General features: G+C 46.0%; 1 protein-coding gene across 13 annotated transcripts in view; it reads left to right on the top strand.

Annotated features, from left to right (window-relative positions):
* ptprsb (protein tyrosine phosphatase receptor type Sb) overlaps positions 1–17,232 on the top strand; it is a 98,146-nt gene extending 80,914 nt beyond the window's left edge. For 12 of the 13 annotated variants that reach the window (XR_015479135.1, XR_015479136.1, XM_087241633.1 and 9 more), the window contains 11 exons: positions 1,695–1,818; positions 2,050–2,225; positions 2,969–3,088; positions 4,586–4,740; positions 5,412–5,697; positions 6,096–6,274; positions 7,772–7,898; positions 8,005–8,130; positions 12,427–12,581; positions 12,753–12,888; positions 13,450–17,232. Coding sequence is in view for 10 of the 13 variants with exons in the window: in XM_087241633.1 (XP_087097759.1) it covers positions 1,695–1,818; positions 2,050–2,225; positions 2,969–3,088; positions 4,586–4,740; positions 5,412–5,697; positions 6,096–6,274; positions 7,772–7,898; positions 8,005–8,130; positions 12,427–12,581; positions 12,753–12,888; positions 13,450–13,518 (1,653 nt within the window). In the remaining 3 variants the exon portion in view is untranslated. The remainder of the gene's footprint in view (positions 1–1,694; positions 1,819–2,049; positions 2,226–2,968; positions 3,089–4,585; positions 4,741–5,411; positions 5,698–6,095; positions 6,275–7,771; positions 7,899–8,004; positions 8,131–12,426; positions 12,582–12,752; positions 12,889–13,449) is intronic. The other variant, XR_015479134.1, reaches the window with a different exon arrangement.
* The last annotated feature ends 2,571 nt before the right edge of the window (positions 17,233–19,803 follow it).

Genomic DNA, 19,803 nt, shown 5'->3' with positions numbered 1-19,803 from the left:
AAGAACTAAACTACAAACTACTGAAGAACTAAACTACAAACCACTGAAAAACTAAACTACAAACCACTGAAGAACTAAACTACAAACCACTGAAGAACTGTACTACAAACTACTGAAGAACTAAACTACAAACCACTGAAGAACTAAACTACAAACCACTAAAGAACTGAACTACAAACTACTGAAGAACTGAACTACAAACCACTGAAGAACTGAACTACAAACCACTGAAGAATTAAACTACAAACCACTGAAGAACTAAACTACAAACTACTGAAGAACTAAACTACAAACCACTGAAGAACTAAACTACAAACCACTGAAAAACTAAACTACAAACCACTGAAGAACTAAACTACAAACCACTGAAGAACTAAACTACAAACCACTGAAGAACTAAACTACAAACCACTGAAGAACTAAACTACAAACCACTGAAGAACTAAACTACAAACCACTGAAGAACTAAACTACAAACTACTGAAGAACTAAACTACAAACCACTGAAGAACTAAACTACAAACTACTGAAGAACTAAACTACAAACCACTGAAGAACTAAACTACAAACCACTGAAGAACTAAACTACAAACTACTGAAGAACTAAACTACAAACTACTGAAGAACTAAACTACAAACTACTGAAGAACTAAACTACAAACCACTGAAGAACTAAACTACAAACCACTGAAGAACTAAACTACAAACCACTGAAGAACTAAACTACAAACTACTGAAGAACTAAACTACAAACCACTGAAGAACTAAGCTACAAACCACTGAAGAACTAAACTACAAACTACTGAAGAACTAAACTACAAACCACTGAAGAACTAAACTACAAACTACTGAAGAACTAAACTACAAACTACTGAAGAACTAAACTACAAACCACTGAAGAACTAAACTACAAACTACTGAAGAACTAAACTCTAACTACTGAAGAACTAAACTACAAACTACTGAAGAACTAAACTACAAACCACTGAACAACTGAACTACAAACTACTGAACACCTAAACTACAAACTACTGAAGAACTAAACTACAAACTACTGAAGAACTAAACTACAAACCACTGAAGAACTAAACTACAAACTACTGAAGAACTAAACTACAAACTACTGAAGAACTAAACTACAAACCACTGAAGAACTGAATTACAAACTACTGAAGAACTAAACTACAAACTACTGAAGAACTAAACTACAAACTACTGAAGAACTAAACTACAAACCACTAAAGAACTGAACTACAAACTACTGAAGAACTGAATTACAAACTACTGAAGAACTAAACTACAAACCACTGAAGAATTAAACTACAAACCACTGAAGAACTAAACTACAAACCACTGAAGAACTAAACTACAAACCACTGAAGAACTGAATTACAAACTACTGAAGAACTAAACTACAAACTACTGAAGAACTAAACTACAAACTACTGAAGAACTAAACTACAAACTACTGAAGAACTAAACTACAAACTACTGAAGAACTAAACTACAAACTACTGAGGAACTAAACTAGCACAAAACAAAACTGCTGAAGAATGAAATGAGAAGCTACTGAAAAAGAGCTAATTCTGACAGACTGACATGTTGTTGTAACAGTATCTGATCGATAATAAATAATAATTTATAAATAATTGTGTGTGTGTGTGTGTGTGTGTGTGTGTGTGTGTGTGTTTCAGTCGATTGACCCTGGGCAGCAGTTCACGTGGGAACACTCCAACCTGGAGGTAAACAAGCAGAAGAACCGCTATGCTAACGTGATCGCGTATGACCACACACGCGTGATCCTGGCTCCAGTCGACGGTAAGCGCAGAGCGTGTGTGTGTGTGTGTGTGTGTGTGTGCGTGTGTGCGTGTGTGCATGCATTTCTGTATGTCTGAGTGTTTGTGGAAATGTTTCTCTGTGTGCCTCTGCAAATGTGTGTGTGTGTGTGTGTGTGTGTGTGTGTGTGTCTGTGTGTGTGTGTGTGTGTGTCTGTGTGTGTTTGTGTGCACTGGAGCTGAGGCTGACCTCCTCTGCACTCTCCCCCGCTAGGCATTATGGGTAGTGACTACATCAATGCTAACTACATCGACGGCTACAGGAAGCAGAACGCCTACATCGCCACACAGGGGCCGCTGCCCGAGACCTTCGCAGACTTCTGGAGGATGGTGTGGGAGCAGCGGGCGGCAACGGTGGTGATGATGACCCGACTGGAGGAGAAATCACGGGTGTGTGTCTATGTATGTGTGTGTGCGTGCGTGTGTGTGTGTGTGTGTGTGTGAGTGTGTGTGTATGTGTGTGACACTGCAGTTAGATTACTTGTATTAATTCACCAGGTCTGTATTTTGTAATGCAAAAGAATACTGCAGGTCTGCTGAATGCTGGACTCTGATTGGCTGCAGCTCACTCTCAGGTGTTTGGTTATTGTCAGATAAAGTAGTTCCGGCAGCTTTAGAGCGCATTACAGCTCCATATCACTCTGCTGAATGATTAGAGACACACACACACACACACACACTCACTCACACACACACTCACTCACACACACACACTCACTCACACACACACTCACTCACACACACACACACACACACACACACACACACACACACACACACACACTCACACACACACACACACACACACACACACACACACACAACATCTAGTGGATTCCGTAGTGGTGCTTGACTCACCTGCGGCTGACGGGGAGTAGTGGAGGATATGCACAGTATTAGTGTGCTGTAAGAGTAATAAAGCACTCTGAGCTGTTGGATTATTAATGTTGATTCAGTCTGATGTCTGTTGACTGGTTGTTAGTTGTTAGTTGGTAACATGTCATGGATTTTAATGCATTAGTAAATGTTAAACCCAGCACTGGTCAAGCTGTGACACACACACAAAATGCACACGCTTAAACACACACACACACACACACACACACATGCTGATGATCTCCTCTGTCCTGCAGGTGAAGTGTGATCAGTACTGGCCCAGTCGCGGCACAGACTCATTCGGGGCGGTGCAGGTCAGTCTGCTGGACACTATGGAGCTGGCCACCTTCTGTGTGCGCACCTTCTCTCTGCACAAGGTCAGATATCAATACATTAATACAACCCCAAAGCAGGGAAATCAGGACAGTGTGGAAAACACAAGTATACAGACAGACAGACAGACAGACAGACAGACAGCAGTGTCTCCAGATGTGCTCTGACTCGAGTTTGATCAGACGACATGAACACGCAATATCTGCTCATCTTCAGCTCAGTGAGTCTCCATCCCCTGCTGTCAGTCAGAGCTCAACACACTCCAGAGACTGCAGCAGTGATCAGGTGATCTGCTGAATAATGGTGTGATGTGACGCAGGTGATGTCCACAGGTGAGTCTAGTCCTTTAGGAGCAGAGATGGACCAGGATCTTCAGTTTGAGCACAGATACAAGAGAAAGTGTGTGAACAATGATCCTCAGAGGAAGACATGTGGAGATTTCACCTTCAACAGACTGAAGGAGTCTGGAGGAGTTTCAGTACATAAAGGACAAGAGCGCAAGCCTGAGCTGAACAACCGTGACCTCCGACCCCTCAGGGGGCGCTGCATCAAGAGTCCTCATTCATCTATAAGCAGATCAGCACATGAGCTCAGCACTACTGCGGCAAACCTGTGACAAGCAGCACAATACAGAGTCACATCCACAAACACCAGCCAACACTGCACTGTGCCAAGAGGAAGCCCTATGTTAACAGTGTCCAGAAGCGCTTCTCTGGGCGTCTGGGATGGAGCATCACACAGTGGAGACGTGTCCTGTGCTCAGATGAAGCAGTGTTTCTGGTGTTTCTGGGAGAAATGGACGCCGTGTGCTCCAGACCAAAGAACAAGAGGATCATCCAGACTGACACCAGCAACACGTCCAGCAGCCCGGCTCTGTCATGGTCTGGGGTTGTGTCGGTGCTCTTGGTGAAGGCGACCTGCTCTTCTGTGATGCTCCAGTAATGCTGAACAGCACAGAGAGATTCTGGAGCTCAATATGCTGCAGAGACGCCCATGCAGAGTCCAACAAGACCATGCAGAACCACACTCAGCTCACATTACAGAGAAGAGGAGACGGGTATTGGACTGGCCTGCCTGCAGTTCTGACCCGTCTCCAATAGAGAATGTGTGGAGCAAAATGCAGCAGTGAAGAGCCGCGCTGTCGGCCAGATGAAGACGTGTCTGCAGGAGGAGGAATGGGGCAGAATGAGCCCTGAACACTTCAGCACTGCTGTCTTCAGCCCCTAACCAGCACACAGTGGGAAACGCTTCACTGATGCAGCCGATCCTGGAGTGCTGGAAAACTGTAGATGATGAGGAGCACGTTAATCATGTCTGCAGAGAGACACGAGTCACAGAACTTCTGGAAATCTCTGCTGTCTGTTTAGTTCTGTTTTCCACACTGACCCATCCCGCTCTGATTTGAGCTTGTAGTTCAGTGTGAGTCTGGATCGGGCCGTGTGTGTGTGTGTGTGTGTGTGTGTGTGTGTGTGTGTGTGTGTGTGTGTGTGTGTGTGTGTGTGTGTGTGTGTGTGTGATCCTCATTCTCTGTGATCCTCCAGAACGGCTCTAATGAGCGCAGGGAGGTCCGTCAGTTCCAGTTCACCGCCTGGCCTGATCACGGCGTTCCCGAATATCCCACTCCATTCCTGGCATTCCTGCGCAGAGTCAAGGCCTGCAACCCACCGGACGCCGGACCCGTCATCGTCCACTGCAGGTGTGTGTGTGTGTGTGTGTGTGTGTGTGTGTGTGTGTGTGTGTGTGTGACTGTTTGAAAGCGGAGAACAGCATGATATTACTGGCACATAAACACACACATATCCTGTAGCAGTTTAGTGTTTTGACAGATTACACACACACACACACACACACACACACACACACACACTTGGCTCAGCATTAGTGTTTCCTCATGGACGCTCGGGATCATGCGTGTTCATCTGTAATCTGGATTAGAGTTATCACAGCATATAATCCCACTGTGTCCACATCTGTCAGTGTCAGTGTGTGTGTGTGTGTGTGTGTGTGTGTGTGTGTGTGTGTGTGAATCAGCTCTCATTGTCACACTCGGTGCTGGATTAGTCAGCAGAAACAGATCAGGGGAATTATCATAAGAGTGTGTTTGAGAGAGAAAGTGTGCACATGAGTGTGTATGTGAGTGTGTGTGCATAACTTGTATTCCTTATATTACCAAATGTCCCCATAAGTATAGCAATACCTGTCAATTTTGAGCTCATATATTGGTCTCCATGGAGAATGAAGGAGTGAGGAGATGCAGAGGTGCAGATACAGTCTGTACAGTACAGAGACCATGAAGATAACTGTGTGTGTGTGTGTGTGTGTGTGTGTGTGTGTGTGTGTGTGTGTGTGTGTGTGTGTGTGTGTCAGCGCTGGCGTGGGCCGCACCGGCTGCTTCATCGTGATCGACGCTATGCTGGAGCGTCTGCGTCAGGAGCGAGCGGTGGATGTGTACGGTCACGTCACCCTGATGCGCTCGCAGCGGAACTACATGGTGCAGACGGAGGATCAGTACGGCTTCATCCACGAGGCGCTGCTGGAGGCCGTGGCCTGCGGGAACACGGAGGTGGCGGCGCGGAGCCTCTACGCCTACATACAGACGCTCACACAGACCGAGGCTGGAGAACACGTCAGCGGGATGGAGCTGGAGTTCAAGGTACAGCACAACCGCACACCGCCGCCTTGATTATGGAGATCACCATCATCTGGCAGACTGTGTTTCCATACACCCATAGTCCTGAACAGCACATAAACAACAGTCCAGCAAAACACCGAGATGTGCACGAGTTTAGAAACACACCTGCACACACACACCTGTGCGGGAGCTGAGGAGGGGATGTATTGATGGAGACGCTGATCTATTCACTGGTGTTTATCTGATATTCCAGTCTTGCATAAATCTAATTCACATCTTTGGCTGGAAACAGCACCTGCAACACAAGGTCATGGGTTCGAATCTAAATATAAATGTAAATCTCTGATGCAGAGGTGAAGTGTGTGTGCCACATGCTGTTCATTCTCAATGTGTGTGTGTGTGTGTGTGTTCTCCGTCAGCGTCTGGCCAACTCTAAAGCACACACGTCCAGGTTCGTGAGCGCTAATCTGCCCTGCAACAAGTTCAAGAACCGGCTGGTCAACATCATGCCGTACGAAACCACGCGTGTGTGTCTGCAGCCAATCAGAGGCCTGGAAGGGTCCGACTACATCAACGCCAGCTTCATCGACGGATACAGGTGCAGTATACTGTAAACACAGCGTCAGTGAGGATATAACATGAGCGACACACACACACACACACACACCGCTGCAGTCCAGTTAGTTTGATAATGAACCTCACACTGAGCTGAAGGACGGTGGTGTGTTTAGAGCTGCTCTACAGCCTCCAGAAACACACAGCCAGTTGCTGAGTCCAGATTAAGGACATGACAGAATGTGCAGTTAATAATAATGATGATAATTACACCTCTGATTACTCCTTCGTGATAACATGGTAACTGCATTTAAATTGCGGGATGTCCCATATATTGAAGCAGGATGAAGCACTATTATGAAGAATAGAAGGTAAAGGTCATGGAAGCGCTGCACAACAGATGCTGCAATCTGGAAAGTCTGATTACTGGGATGAATTTGGAGTCTGATTAAATAATCCAGATTACATATGATGCATTACTACACGGCTCAAGCCAGAACACCATGACTACTGCATAGCAACACCAAACTAACGCCCTCACTATGAATGGGAGCACCTTAGCAACACCCTTGCAACTGACTCACAACACTTTAGCAACCGCCGAAATCACTAGCAACATTGTTGCAACAACACAACACAACATAAGAACTGCCTAGCAACACCCTAGAAACCCCCAAGCATTATGTGGCAATAACTTGGCAACCGCCCAGCACACCATAACAACCACCTAGCAACCCCCTATAAACCACCAGAGCATCAACCACCAACCACAAAACAAAAACTAACATGTAATTACATAGCAACACCTTAGCAACCACCCAGCACACCATAACAACTGTCTATCGACACCCTAGAAACCACTAGAGCATCAACCACCAAGCATTACATGGCAACACCTTAGCAACCACCCAGCACACCCTCACAACTGCCTAGCAACTCTCTATAATTTACAGTTTATATATCTAGACACCACCAGAGCATCATCCACTACACAGATCAGAAGCTGACATACAGTCACATAGCAACACCTTAGCAACCACCCAAATAGCAAGCAACATTGTTCAAACACAAAATAACAACAGCCTAGCAACACAATCTGTGCATACTAGCAACTGCCTAGCAACCACATAACAACACCTTAGTGTCCTAAAAGCAGTGCTAGCTCTGGGGTCTGAAGTCTGTGTGTGTGTGTGTGTGTGTGGGTGTGTGTGGGTGTGTGTGGGTGTGGGTGTGGGTGTGTGTGTGTGTGTGTTTGTGTGTGTGTGTGTGTGTGTGTGTGTCTGTCTGTCTGTCTGTGTCTGTCTGTCTGTGTGTGTCTGTCTGTGTGTGTGTGTGTGTGTGTGTGTGTGTGTGTGTGTGTGTCTGTCTGTGTGTGTGTGTGTGTGTGTGTGTGTGTGTGTGTGTGTGTGTGTGTGTGTGTCTGTGTGTGTCTGTCTGTGTGTGTGTGTGTGTGTGTGTGTGTGTGTGTGTGTGTGTGTGTGTGTGCGTGCGTGCGTGTGCGTGTGCGTGTGCGTGTGTGTGTGTGTGTGTGTGTGTGCAGGCAGCAGAGGGCATATATCGCCACCCAGGGGCCACTGGCGGAGACCACAGAGGACTTCTGGAGGATGCTGTGGGAGCACAACTCCACCATCGTGGTGATGCTGACCAAACTGCGGGAGATGGGGAGGGTGAGTGACGCCGCTGCTGTACCTGACCCTCACACACTGCCCACGCTTATATCTGTGTGTGTGTGTGTGTGTGTGTGTGTGTGTGTGTGTGTGTGTGTGTGTACAGGAGAAGTGCCATCAGTACTGGCCTGCGGAGCGCTCGGCTCGATACCAGTACTTTGTGGTGGACCCCATGGCAGAATACAACATGCCGCAGTACATCCTGAGAGAGTTCAAGGTCACCGACGCCAGGGTGAGTGTGTGCTGCTGTAAACACAGACAGTGAGTAAACACAAGCTCGTCTTATTGAACATCATTTATTTTCATCACCAATTATCACAGTAGAACAGTTCCTCCAGCAGCTGGTGATGCATTCAGACACAGGAGATGAGCCCTGGTCTAATGCGCGCCCTGGCTTGAGAAACCCGGCCTCAAAGACTTATTATTTAGGTAGCACACATATCCTGAATGCCTTCAGCAGAACTCAAATGAGCCATTTTAAACTAGATTAATTCTGAGATTACAGTGAGATTAATCTAGATAAAAAATGTATCTATGCCCACCTATAATATATATATATACAAACAAATGATTATAAATGAATAAAGGTATTATTGTTATTGTGCAATTATATAAATAAATAACAGAAATTAATTCTAAATGTAACCAGAAACAGTGTAAAGACACAACTGGGCTCTGTTCTTCACACGTGGATTACTCAGTTAGCTGGATTTGGTTATTGATGATTGGACATGATGCAGGATCGGTTCGTTCTTCAAAACTGATCTGAAAGTTGTTGTCATAGCAACAGTTCTGCTAGATCAAACCTGATCGGGAGCAGATCATTCATATGAACAGCATCAGATCGGGTCAGTTCAAGCAAAGATAATACTGAAAGGATGTGCTGAATGCTGATATTGTCTTAAAGTAGTAGTTATATACACTTGGGAAAATAGTAAATATTTTTTATTATATATATATATATATATTAATAAAACGAATGCAATCTGCACCCCGAAATAAAAGAACAAAGACTGCCACCTAGTGGTGCAAAGAGAAAAGTTATTATTATGATCTTTGAATTGAATGCTTTGAATAAAATATTAGAGAATACAAAAAAAAAGATGTTTTCTAGAATTATCTGTTGTCTCAGACTTGGCACATGGCAGAGAATTATCTTTATTGAGTCTTGCCTCCCTGACTCGTCATCTCTCCTTTTTACTTCACACATAAAATCAGGAGGCACGCTTAGTAATCATATTATTATTTGCAAAACTCGCTGTGTTCCGACACCTCCACATAACAGACTGTTACGCCAGTTTCACATCGCATGAGAGTGAAAGTATTTTTTCCGGCGTGCATGTTAACAACCGGGAGAAGAGCAGCGCATCAGGGTCCAGTGTGAGGTGCGCGGGGATGTTATTCTGCACACATGCACACGTCCGTTTGCTTTTTTGAGTAAACTACATTGCTTTCATCAGCGTTAAATCAGTTGCACATAGAGAATACTGCCTTTATTCTGGGAAAACCACTCTTAATAAATAACCTTGCAAATAAAGTAAATCATATCTTAAAGCATTTACTGGGGCTCTGGCTATTTTTGGGTCTAGCGACGCCCCTGTGTGTGCTCCCACTTATTCAGTTAGTAGTGACCAGTGTACAGCGCTAACTGTGCGGGCCCATCCGCAAGAGCAGGTGGAGGAAAGCTGTTTGAAAATCTGACACCTGGACACATGAGACTCCCCTTCACACACACACATCACACAGCCCGCAGTCAAACTCACAGCAGTTGATCATGACTCTTTTATTGATCATTTTATCCACAATTGACTGCAGGAACAATTGACTAGTAGCATCTAATTATGTTCAAATCAATTAAAACACTAAATAGGATGGAGTTATACCCCATTTGGGAAGTAAAACACACTCTTATGGCTAGTGTATGGCTAGGGGGGGGGGGGGGGGGGTGATCCAGTTGTGCTTCTTTGACTGCTGGTTGCTGCATGGTTAAACATTACGACAGTTAAAGTAACTAGGTCAATTTCAATTTAAATAAATTAAGAAAAATCATTTCCCCTACTAAATAATTCAGTTCAATTCAATTTATCTGTGTTTGTGTAGCGCTTTTACAGTGCAGATTATGTCAAAGCAGCTTCACATAAAGATCCTAGTGAACTGAAACAGTGTCAGTCCAGTGTTCAGAGTTTCAGTTCAGTGTGGTTTAATAATCACTACTGAGAGTCCAAACACTGAAGAGAAAATCCATCCATGCACAGCTCTACAGCTCCTGAACTATGCAAGCCAGGTTCAGGGAAAAACCTTCACCAATTGGCGAAAGTGAAGGAAAAAAACCTTGAGAGAAACCGAGTTGGGCACGACCATTTCTCCTATGGCAACACGTCTTGTGGAGAGCTGCAGTCTTGGCACCGGAGGCTGGAGAACGCTGGACCTCAGCGAAGACTCGTCTGTACCTGGAGTCCCTCTTGATAATAATGATAATAATTTTCATTTATAAAGCGACTTTCCAGAGCTCAAGCAACACTTTACAAGGAATACAACAAAAATATAAACAAACATACATGAAGTCAAATATAACACACTGGAGTTACACAAACAAGACCTGAGAGACAATGAGCAGAGGGGAGGGGGATCAGATAAAGTGGTCCGTTTGGCAGATCAGAAGTGAAGCGTTCAGAAAATAAGTGAGTCTTTAGTAAGGATCTGAATTCAGAGATGTTATTAGCAGAGCGGAGTGAGCGTGGAGGAGAGTTCCAGAGTTTGGGTGCAATAACACTAAATGATCTGCCCCCCATTGAGGAGAGGCGGTACTGAGGGACAGCAAGAAGACCAGAGTCAGCAGAGCGTAATGAACGAGTCAGGGTGTAGAGGACAAGCATGTTGCAGAGATAGGAGGGTGATAGGCTGTTTAGGGATCTAAATGCAAGATGGAGAATTTTGAGTTTAATGCGGTATGCAACCGGGAGCCAGTGGAGATCGTACAAGATTGGGTTATGTGAGCAGAACGTTTGGTATGAGTGAGTATTCTAGCTGCAGAGTCTTGAATATCCTGTAATCTGGAGATGAGGCCGGCAGGCAGACGGATGAGAAGAGCATTACAGTAGTCGATGCGCGAGGAGACAAATGCATGGAGGACAGTCTCAGCATCCTGCTACTGATGAAGGGACGCGGTGGGAAATGCGACGTAAGTGAAAGAATGCAGATTTAGTGACGGATTTAATGTGACACTGAAAAGAGAGTGTGGAGTCGAAGATTACTCCTACATTTCTTACAGAAGTAGATGTTTTAATGACCGAGCCAGCAATCTCACAGGAGAAACTGGTGGAAATACTGCTGGTAAGTGCTGGAGGCCAATAAACATCATCTCAGTTTTGTCCATGTTGAGTTTCAGGGAATTTGAGGTGAGCCGATCATTAATATCCCTCACACGAGCAGAGATATGGTCAATTTGGCCGGATGAGGTGGGTGTACATACAGAGTAAAGTTGAGTATCGTCTGCATAAAGATGACAGTGTAGACCATGACCTTGTAGAATCAGACCAAGTGGGATTAGGTATATTGAGAACAATAGTGGGCCAAGAACAGAACCCTGGGGAACACCTTGCTTCAGGGGGACAGTAGACGACTGAAAATCCATAACAGAGACGAAGTATTGTCTATCTGAGATATATGAAGAGAACCATGAGAGAGCAGTACCAGAAACACCCAGATCAGAGAGACGTGAGAGGAGTGAATCACGAGAGACCGTATCAAATACAGAGCTGAGGTCGAGGAGCAGTAATATAGACAAGGAGCCAGATCTTCAGGAACTCTGTCTGCTGCAGCCTGGTGTCGTTCATCCCCATGTGGAGGACGACAGCTCCGATGTTCTCACCAGAGCTCAGGATAGTGGGTACCTTAGCAGAAACATCCTTAACACGAGCACCGGGAAAGCAGTGAGATGTACGTTGTTAGCTTTAGTGGAAGCAGCGCAGACGCTGTGAACGATGGAGTCACCACATCGCGACCAGTCTCGTGGAGAGGGGCGAATCAGTTCCCTGTGGAGATCTTGAACACGGGAGGAGGAGACTTCTGTCCTGGGACCTGGTATGCATCTTATGCGGCTGCACCCAGGGGTCATGGTAGCCAGGTGCCGGAGTAAACGACCCATGGACGAACCGCGTCCTCAGAGCGCTGGGCCTGGACTAAAACATTGTAATGCACACTTACCTCAAATGCCCGTTGCTCCCGGAGCTGTGCTCGCTTCATCTACAGATCGCGAATCTGGCTCTCGACTGTTTCCAGCTCCAACACCTCCATCAATGCTTCTCCTGCTAAAGCTACAAGCTACAAGCGGATGCTCAAGGGACAGAACGTTTTAAAGTAGAGTTGTGTGTATAAATGTGTTAAGGGTTTGTTCACCCTAAGAAGGAGAGACAAATACTAGTGAATGTGGATGTGTCTTATGATAAAAAAGGTCAACTGTGAATCTACACCACAGAGCTCCAAACACACACAGCGAGGAGCGTCTAAGAAGTGTTTCTCTCCACAGGACGGACAGTCCAGGACGGTCAGACAGTTCCAGTTCACCGACTGGCCAGAACAAGGAGTCCCAAAGTCAGGGGAGGGGTTCATTGACTTCATTGGACAGGTGCATAAAACCAAGGAGCAGTTTGGTCAGGATGGACCAATCACAGTGCACTGCAGGTGCGTCCCGACTCTGCTGTTTATAGATGAAGAAATGTCGAATCCAGAGTAACCGAGTGTGTGTGTGTGTGTGTGTGTGTGTGTGTGTGTGTGTGTGTGTGTGTGTGTGTGTGTGTGTGTGTGTGTGTGTGTGTGTGTGTGTGTATGTGTGTGTGTGTGTGTGTGCATCAGTGCGGGTGTCGGGCGTACAGGAGTGTTCATCACCCTCAGTATCGTGCTGGAGCGCATGCGTTACGAAGGCGCCGTCGACATCTTCCAGACCGTCAAGATGCTTCGCACGCAACGGCCGGCCATGGTGCAGACTGAGGTAAAACACGACACAAAACACTGAAGATCCCAGCTCATCATGTTTAACACATCAGAAAGCTGAAACTGGCTAAAACCAGACAAACGCTGGAGTGTACAGCCAACAGACATTACAGACATCAGCATCCGCCTACAGGTAAAGGTGGAGGCGTTGCTGCAGTGAACTGTCCTTCTTCAGTGTCGCTCAGAGCTCTGCTGTCATTTCACACACACTTGAAGGAGTTTAAATCTCCATCAAAAATATACCTACTTTATAAAGACATCCACCCTAGCAACTACATAGCAACCACCCAGAACACCATAGCAGCGCTTTAGAATTAGCCTAGCGATTACCCAGAGGATAATGCTGCAAATCTGATGAAACGTGTGTGTGTGTGTGTGTGTGTGTGTGTGTGTGTGTGTGTGTGTGTGTGTGTGTGTGTGTGTGTGTGTGTGTGTGTGTGTGTGTGTTTGTGTGTGTGTGTGTGTGTGTGTGTGTTTGTGTGTGTGTGTGTGTTTGTGTGTGTTTGTGTGTGTTTGTGTGTGTGTGTTTGTTTGTTTGTTTGTGTTTGTGTGTTCTCAGGATGAGTACCAGTTCTGCTATCAGGCCGGGCTGGAGTACCTTGGGAGTTTTGATCACTATGCAACATAAGAGCTGATGAACGCCGACATGATCAACACCTTCCCCCTCGACAACCCCGCAAAAACACCCGCAGAGGAACGACAACCAGAAACACACACACTTACAGCGGCGCGGAGCAGACGATCTCTCAGGACCTCTCCGCGATGCGCCACGCAAACTATTACCTCAGTGTTCAAATATTGATATTAATGTTGTGGTGGGCTTTCTAGAAATATTAAACTGTGGATGAAGATCTTCTTTGTAACAAGAGGAACTGGTTACATGTACAAAACCTATTTAAAGCAAAACAACAACAACAAAAGATAAAAAAAACACACAAAGAACTGAAATCAAAGCCTGGAATATTGCTGCACCCTTCAGTGGGAGTTTCTTCAAACTGTATTTGCCAACGTCAGACGGAGCGAGTCGGTCTGTGCCTGCCTGAAGTCATGTCCGGAAGCAGATCTCCCACCGTCTGTGCCTAACGGAGCGACCGCAGAACTCAGCACACGTGGTGTGACGGCACGGACTCTCTCTGTCCTACTGTATTTGAGTGTCTCTACATGACTATATGCTGCTTACGCCGTGTGTTTGGGAGGCCGAGGGAGCTTTGAGGCTTGAATCTCTCGTATCTGTATCATGTTCTTTTGCTCTTTCCGCTATGATGTTCTGCGCTGTGTGTGTGTGTGTGTGTGTGTGTGTGTGTGTGGCGAGACGGACGATCTTCAGCACATGTTATCGCAGGGAAACGTGTGTTTCATTCCGCCGTGTTTCCAGTCTCGAAAGCGCTCGAAAGATTGGAGCCAAAACCAAACCCGAGCCACTAAATCTCTTCCTGTCATGTTTAGCTAGCGACGGCGCGATGTGTAGTAGCGCAGGACAGACGCCGGTTCTGAGATCGCCGCCAGAGACGTGAAGTGAGCCTTATCGTTGTTGTCAAATATTTAATCAAACGGATTTTTTTAATGGATTTTGTTGATATTATGCTTGAATTTCTAAGGATCTATTTATTTCTATGATTTTTATGGCAATATAATTCGTGAGCTGTGGTGTAGTTGGCCAGCTAATGTGACTGTACATGGCTCAGATGTACAGTGTTGTGCTTCGTAACCCTCTCAGATATTTTGATATTTCCTGTGCACTGATTGTTCTAGAGGAAGCCGACGGCCCAGACCTCAGCGAGCGGCTCGGAAACACAGTCCGCTCGACACGTATCGCTCCCGTGAACAACACACACACGTTTCTCATGAATGAGCACACTCATAACCTCAGACCGACATGGCCTGCTGAAGGTTTACGTACAGTGATGCACTGAAGAGACCTAACCAAAAACACAGCACTGACACCGCGATCGACTGACACGTGATCCATTAATTATGATCACCACTATTGCTGACATCTCCGGGGGTTTAAGGTGCGCTCACATTTAGGGTGTTTCAGAGTGAACGATTCCTGCTGAAGAATACGACAATTCACTCACAATTACGAGTCTTGACAGCACATTCATTCTCTAATTAATAGCACAAAACATTTCTCCACTGATGATGGAGCTGTTTTGGTCGTGTATTCTGTACACCATTGTCTCCTGAAATGTTTCAGAACATTCATGAGTAGCGTTCCCTTAAAGGTGCAATTTTTGCCAAATAATGCCAAAGAAACACGCCCATAACCCAGCAAGACCACGCCCCTTATTTAAATCTACTTCACTGCTGATTGGCTGCAGTTGTGGTTTGGGACTCTTGCATATGCATATTTATTCATTCATTCATTCATTTTCTGCCTCTTCTCCGGGGCCGGGTCGAGGGGGCAGCAGTGTTAAAAGAGAACCCCAGACTTCCCTCTCCCCAGTCACTCCAGCTCTTCCTGGGGGATCCCGAGGCGTTCCCAGGCCAGCTGAGAGACATAGTCCCTCCAGTGTGTTCCCCGAGGCCTCCTCCCGGTGGAACATGCCTGGAACAGCTCCCTAGGTAGGCGTCCAGGAGGCATCCGAAACAGATGCCCGAGCCCCCTCAGCTGACTTCTCCGGATGTGGAGGCGCAGCGGCTCTACTCCGAGCTCCTCCTGGGTGTCAGAGCCGCTCACCCTGTCTATAAGAGTGCGCCCTGCCACCCTCATTTCAGCTGCTTGTGTCCGAGATCTTGTCCTTTCAGTCATGACCCAAAGCTCATGCTCATAGGTGAGAGTAGGAGTGTAGACTGACCGGTGAATCGAGAGTTTTGCCTTTCGGCTCTGCTCCTTCTTCACCACAGTGGACTGATACACTGACCGCATTACTGCTGCACCAATCCGCCTGTCAGTCTCACGCTCCATCCTTCCCTCACTCCTGAACAAAACCCCGAGATACCTGAGCTTCTCCACCTGGGGTAAGAACTTTCCTCCAACCTGGAGATGGCAAACCAAGAGCACCATGGCCTCAGAATTAGAGTTGCTGCTGCTTGGATATTTCACACATTCTGTAGTGCACCTTTAACACTGGTAAAGTACTCGCGCTGAGGATTAAAGTCTGTGCATGGAGCATTGCTGAGACCTCTATTTCAGTATGTTCATGTACTTCCAACTAAAACTGAATATTAAGTAGGGGGTGGGGCTTTCTCTTGCGCATCATTCCCTCAATGCAAACTAACAGTAAAAGGGGTGGGGTTAAGAATATTAATAAACAGTTGCTATGGAAACCCTCGAGCTGACAGCAACAGAAGTAAAGTTTCTCCAAATGCAGACGTAAACACTCTGACTGAACGAAATGAATGTAAAATCAAGAAATCTTTTTAAAAAGGCGTGTTTAGAGAACATTTACATACTATTGCTTCATGATGAGAAGGAAATGTTCAATCTTTCCGAGAACACATTTAAATGAGTGAACACCTGAAGGTTATCATTATAAACATGAGCCTCACCTAAAGGTAAAGGTGGAGGCGTAGCTACAATATACTGTAGGAACTTCATAACGTTTAAACATCGCCTGACGTAGAGGTACTATATGAAACAGCATACTGCACAAACAAACTCATTCATTTTCTTTTCAGCTTAACCCCTTTATTAATCTGGGGTCACCACAGCGGAATGAACCGCCAACTTATCCAGCATATGTTTTCCGAAGCGGATGCCCTTCCAGCTGCAACCCATCACTAGGAAAACACACACACTCATACACTACGGCCAGTGTAGTTGATCAGTTCCCCTATAGCGCATGTGTTTGGACTGTGGGGGAAACCGGAGCAAGCCCATGCCAACACGGGGAGAACATGCAAACTCCACACCAACCTTCTTGCTTTGAGGGGATTGTGCAACCCACTGCGCCACCGTGACGCCCGTGAACAATAAAGCTCCATTTTAAATAGTGTTGTTTACAGTACGTCTCTACAGTTTTATGAACAAAAGTCAAGGCTTGGCTGTGAAACGACCCTGATGTGAACGCACCTTTACACACCACTGAAACCTGACGCTCGTGACCCGCTCTGACGACCGCTGCCATGAGCAAATCTGAAGCGTTTAGCCAGCACACGACCAGTCAGCATCAGCACAGCTCCTCCATAATGAAGCACACGTCCAGACATGATCGCTCTCATTGATGAAATCTTTAACGATGATGTAAAGCACACACAAACCCTGACCTTTGACCCAAGCGGAGCTGGCGCGTGACCGTGGGCCGAGTGCTGCGTAGTCTTACACTTTTCTCTGCTTATTGATTTCTGATCATGTATGTAGATATGTTGACTTTGTATTAAAACTGAACGACTGAATATACTGACGTCTCTCTCTGTGTGTGTGTGTGTGTGTGTGTGTGTGTCTGTGTGTGTCTGTGTGTGTCTGTGTGTGTGTGTGTCTGTCTGTGTGTCTATGTCTGTGTCTGTGTGTGTGTGTCTGTGTGTGTGTGTGTGTGTGTGTGTGTGTGTCTGTCTGTGTGTCTATGTCTGTGTCTGTGTGTGTGTGTCTGTGTGTGTGCGTGTGTGTGTGCGTGCGTGCGTGCGTGCGTGCGTGCGTGTGTGTGTGTGTGTGTGTGTGTGTGTGTGTCAGTCTGGAGTGTTTCTCCCTCTGCTGCTGGATTTGTCTCCCTCTAGTGGAGCTTTACAGCAGTGTAAGGAAGACAAACTCCAGCTGTTGTCAGAAATAGAGCTCAAACCCTTGGAGAAATCAGAGTGTAGATGTTAGGAGTCCTGCGTTTGTGTTGTACGTGTACGCTTATGCAGAGAGATGTGTGTTTACTCTAGTTTTACACTGACAGAGTGTGTCTGCTTTGGTGCTGAACTGAGTCAGGAAGGCTGATCCACAGTTTATCTGCAGATATGAGCAGATCTACCACCTACAGGGGTTCTGATATTCTGGGAATAATCAATAATCCAGCAGTAATTGAGCTGAGAGGACATTAGGGGCTGTAATAGACCAGCAGATCCTCATACTGGAGACATTCAGGGCTTTGTATGGAGTCAACAAGATGTTAACATTATATGTTTAGTAGGCAGCCTTTGTGTAATATTGGCTAATATGATCATATTCTTTGGTTTTAATACACTTAAACTGGGTAAAATATGGACAAACCAATCTGCTGAGGTAAATCTGTAACAAGTTTAGCTGTACACTCACTGGCCACTTTATTAGGTACACCTGTCCAACTGCTCGTTAACAGAAATCTGTAATCAGCCAATCACAGGGCAGCAGCTCACTGCATGTCGGCATGTAGACATGGTCAAGAGGATCTGCTGCAGGTCAGAGCGAGCATCAGAATGGGGAAGAAAGGGGATTGAAGAGACTTTGAATGTGGCATGGTTGTTGCTGCCAGACGGGCTGCTCTGAGTATTTCAGAAACTGCTGATCTACTGGGATTTTCACGCACAACCATCTCTAGGGTTTACAGAGAATGCTCTGACACAGAGGAAATATCCAGTGAGCGGCAGTTCTGTGGGCGCAAATGCCTTGTTGATGAGGCCAGAGGTCAGAGGAGAATGGCCAGACTGGTTCCAGCTGATAGAAAGGCAACAGTAACTCAAATAAGCACTCGCTACAACCGAGCTCTGCAGAAGAGCATCTCTGAACACACAACACGTCCAACCTTGAGGCGGATGGGCTACAGCAGCAGAAGAGCACACCGGGTGCCGCTCCTGTCAGCTAAGAACAGGAAACTGAGGCTACAATTCACACAGACTCACCAAAACTGGACAATAGAAGATTGGAGAAACGTTGCTGCTCTGATGAGTCTCCATTTCTGCTGACACATTCAGATGCTCGGCTCAGACAACATGAAAGCATGGATCATCCTGCCTTGTATCAGCGGTTCAGGCTGGTGGTGGTGGTGTAATGGTGTGGGGGAGATTTTCTTTGGGTCCATTAGTACCAATTGAGCATCAACGCCACAGCCTACCTGAGTATTGCTGCTGACCATGTCCATCCCTTTATGAGCACAGTGTCTCCATCTTCTGATGGCTACTTCCAGCAGGATAACGCAGCATGTCATAAAGCTCAATCATCTCAGACTGCTGAACATGACGATGAGTTCACTGTACTCAAATGGCCTCCACAGTCACCAGAGCTCAATCCAATAGAGCAGCTTTGGGATGTGGTGGGTGTATTTTATCAAGTGTTAGGTTGGCATGACCCAGTATATTTTAGTGGATATTCTCTGTTTATCCATGCAGGAGTGTCGTAAACAGTGGAAACCGTCTGTGTGCAGAAGCAGAACGCTTTCAACCACAGGTCCGAGAGATCATGAAGGGTCGACAGTGTCTGAGATCATCCCTGTGTCATCATTACTGTGTGTGTGTGTGTGTGTGTGTGTGTGTGTGTGTGTGTGTGTGTGTGTGTGTGTGTGTGTGACTCTACAGCACACGTGTGTCAGGCGCCATCTAATCTCTGCATTCATCTCATATTCTGAGAGTCATCGAGCACAAAAACAGACGCGGTGTGTTGATCTGCTGATGAACTGTGTGTGCCCTGATGGAGGCGGTTTACCATTATAGCGTCTGTCCTTTACTAGTCCACCATTACATCAGCCAGACACACACAGATGTTTATTATTTATTTAGTTTAACTGGATGCATTAAGAGCTTAATGAGGGAGAGATGATGGGCACTAGTGGGCGGGGCTTTCCCCCTCTGATGACACGTACAGAGGGAGAATGTCAATCACAGGGATTCTGCATCAGGTGATTACACAATTCACTCATGATGAGCATCAGAGGCTGCTGGAGATACTCACACTGCTCACACACACACACTGCTGGGGTGAAACATCTCTGCATAATAGGGGCCCTTTAATAATTATTTTGACAAATTATTCATATATATATATATCTCAAAACAAACTATTTCTCTGGCTTGTTAG

The sequence above is a fragment of the Danio rerio genome, chromosome 2 (assembly GCF_052040795.2).
Source record: "Danio rerio strain M-AB ecotype USA chromosome 2, GRCz13ab, whole genome shotgun sequence".
NCBI lineage: Eukaryota > Metazoa > Chordata > Actinopteri > Cypriniformes > Danionidae > Danio > Danio rerio.
This window is presented reverse-complemented; position numbering and strand designations above follow the sequence as displayed.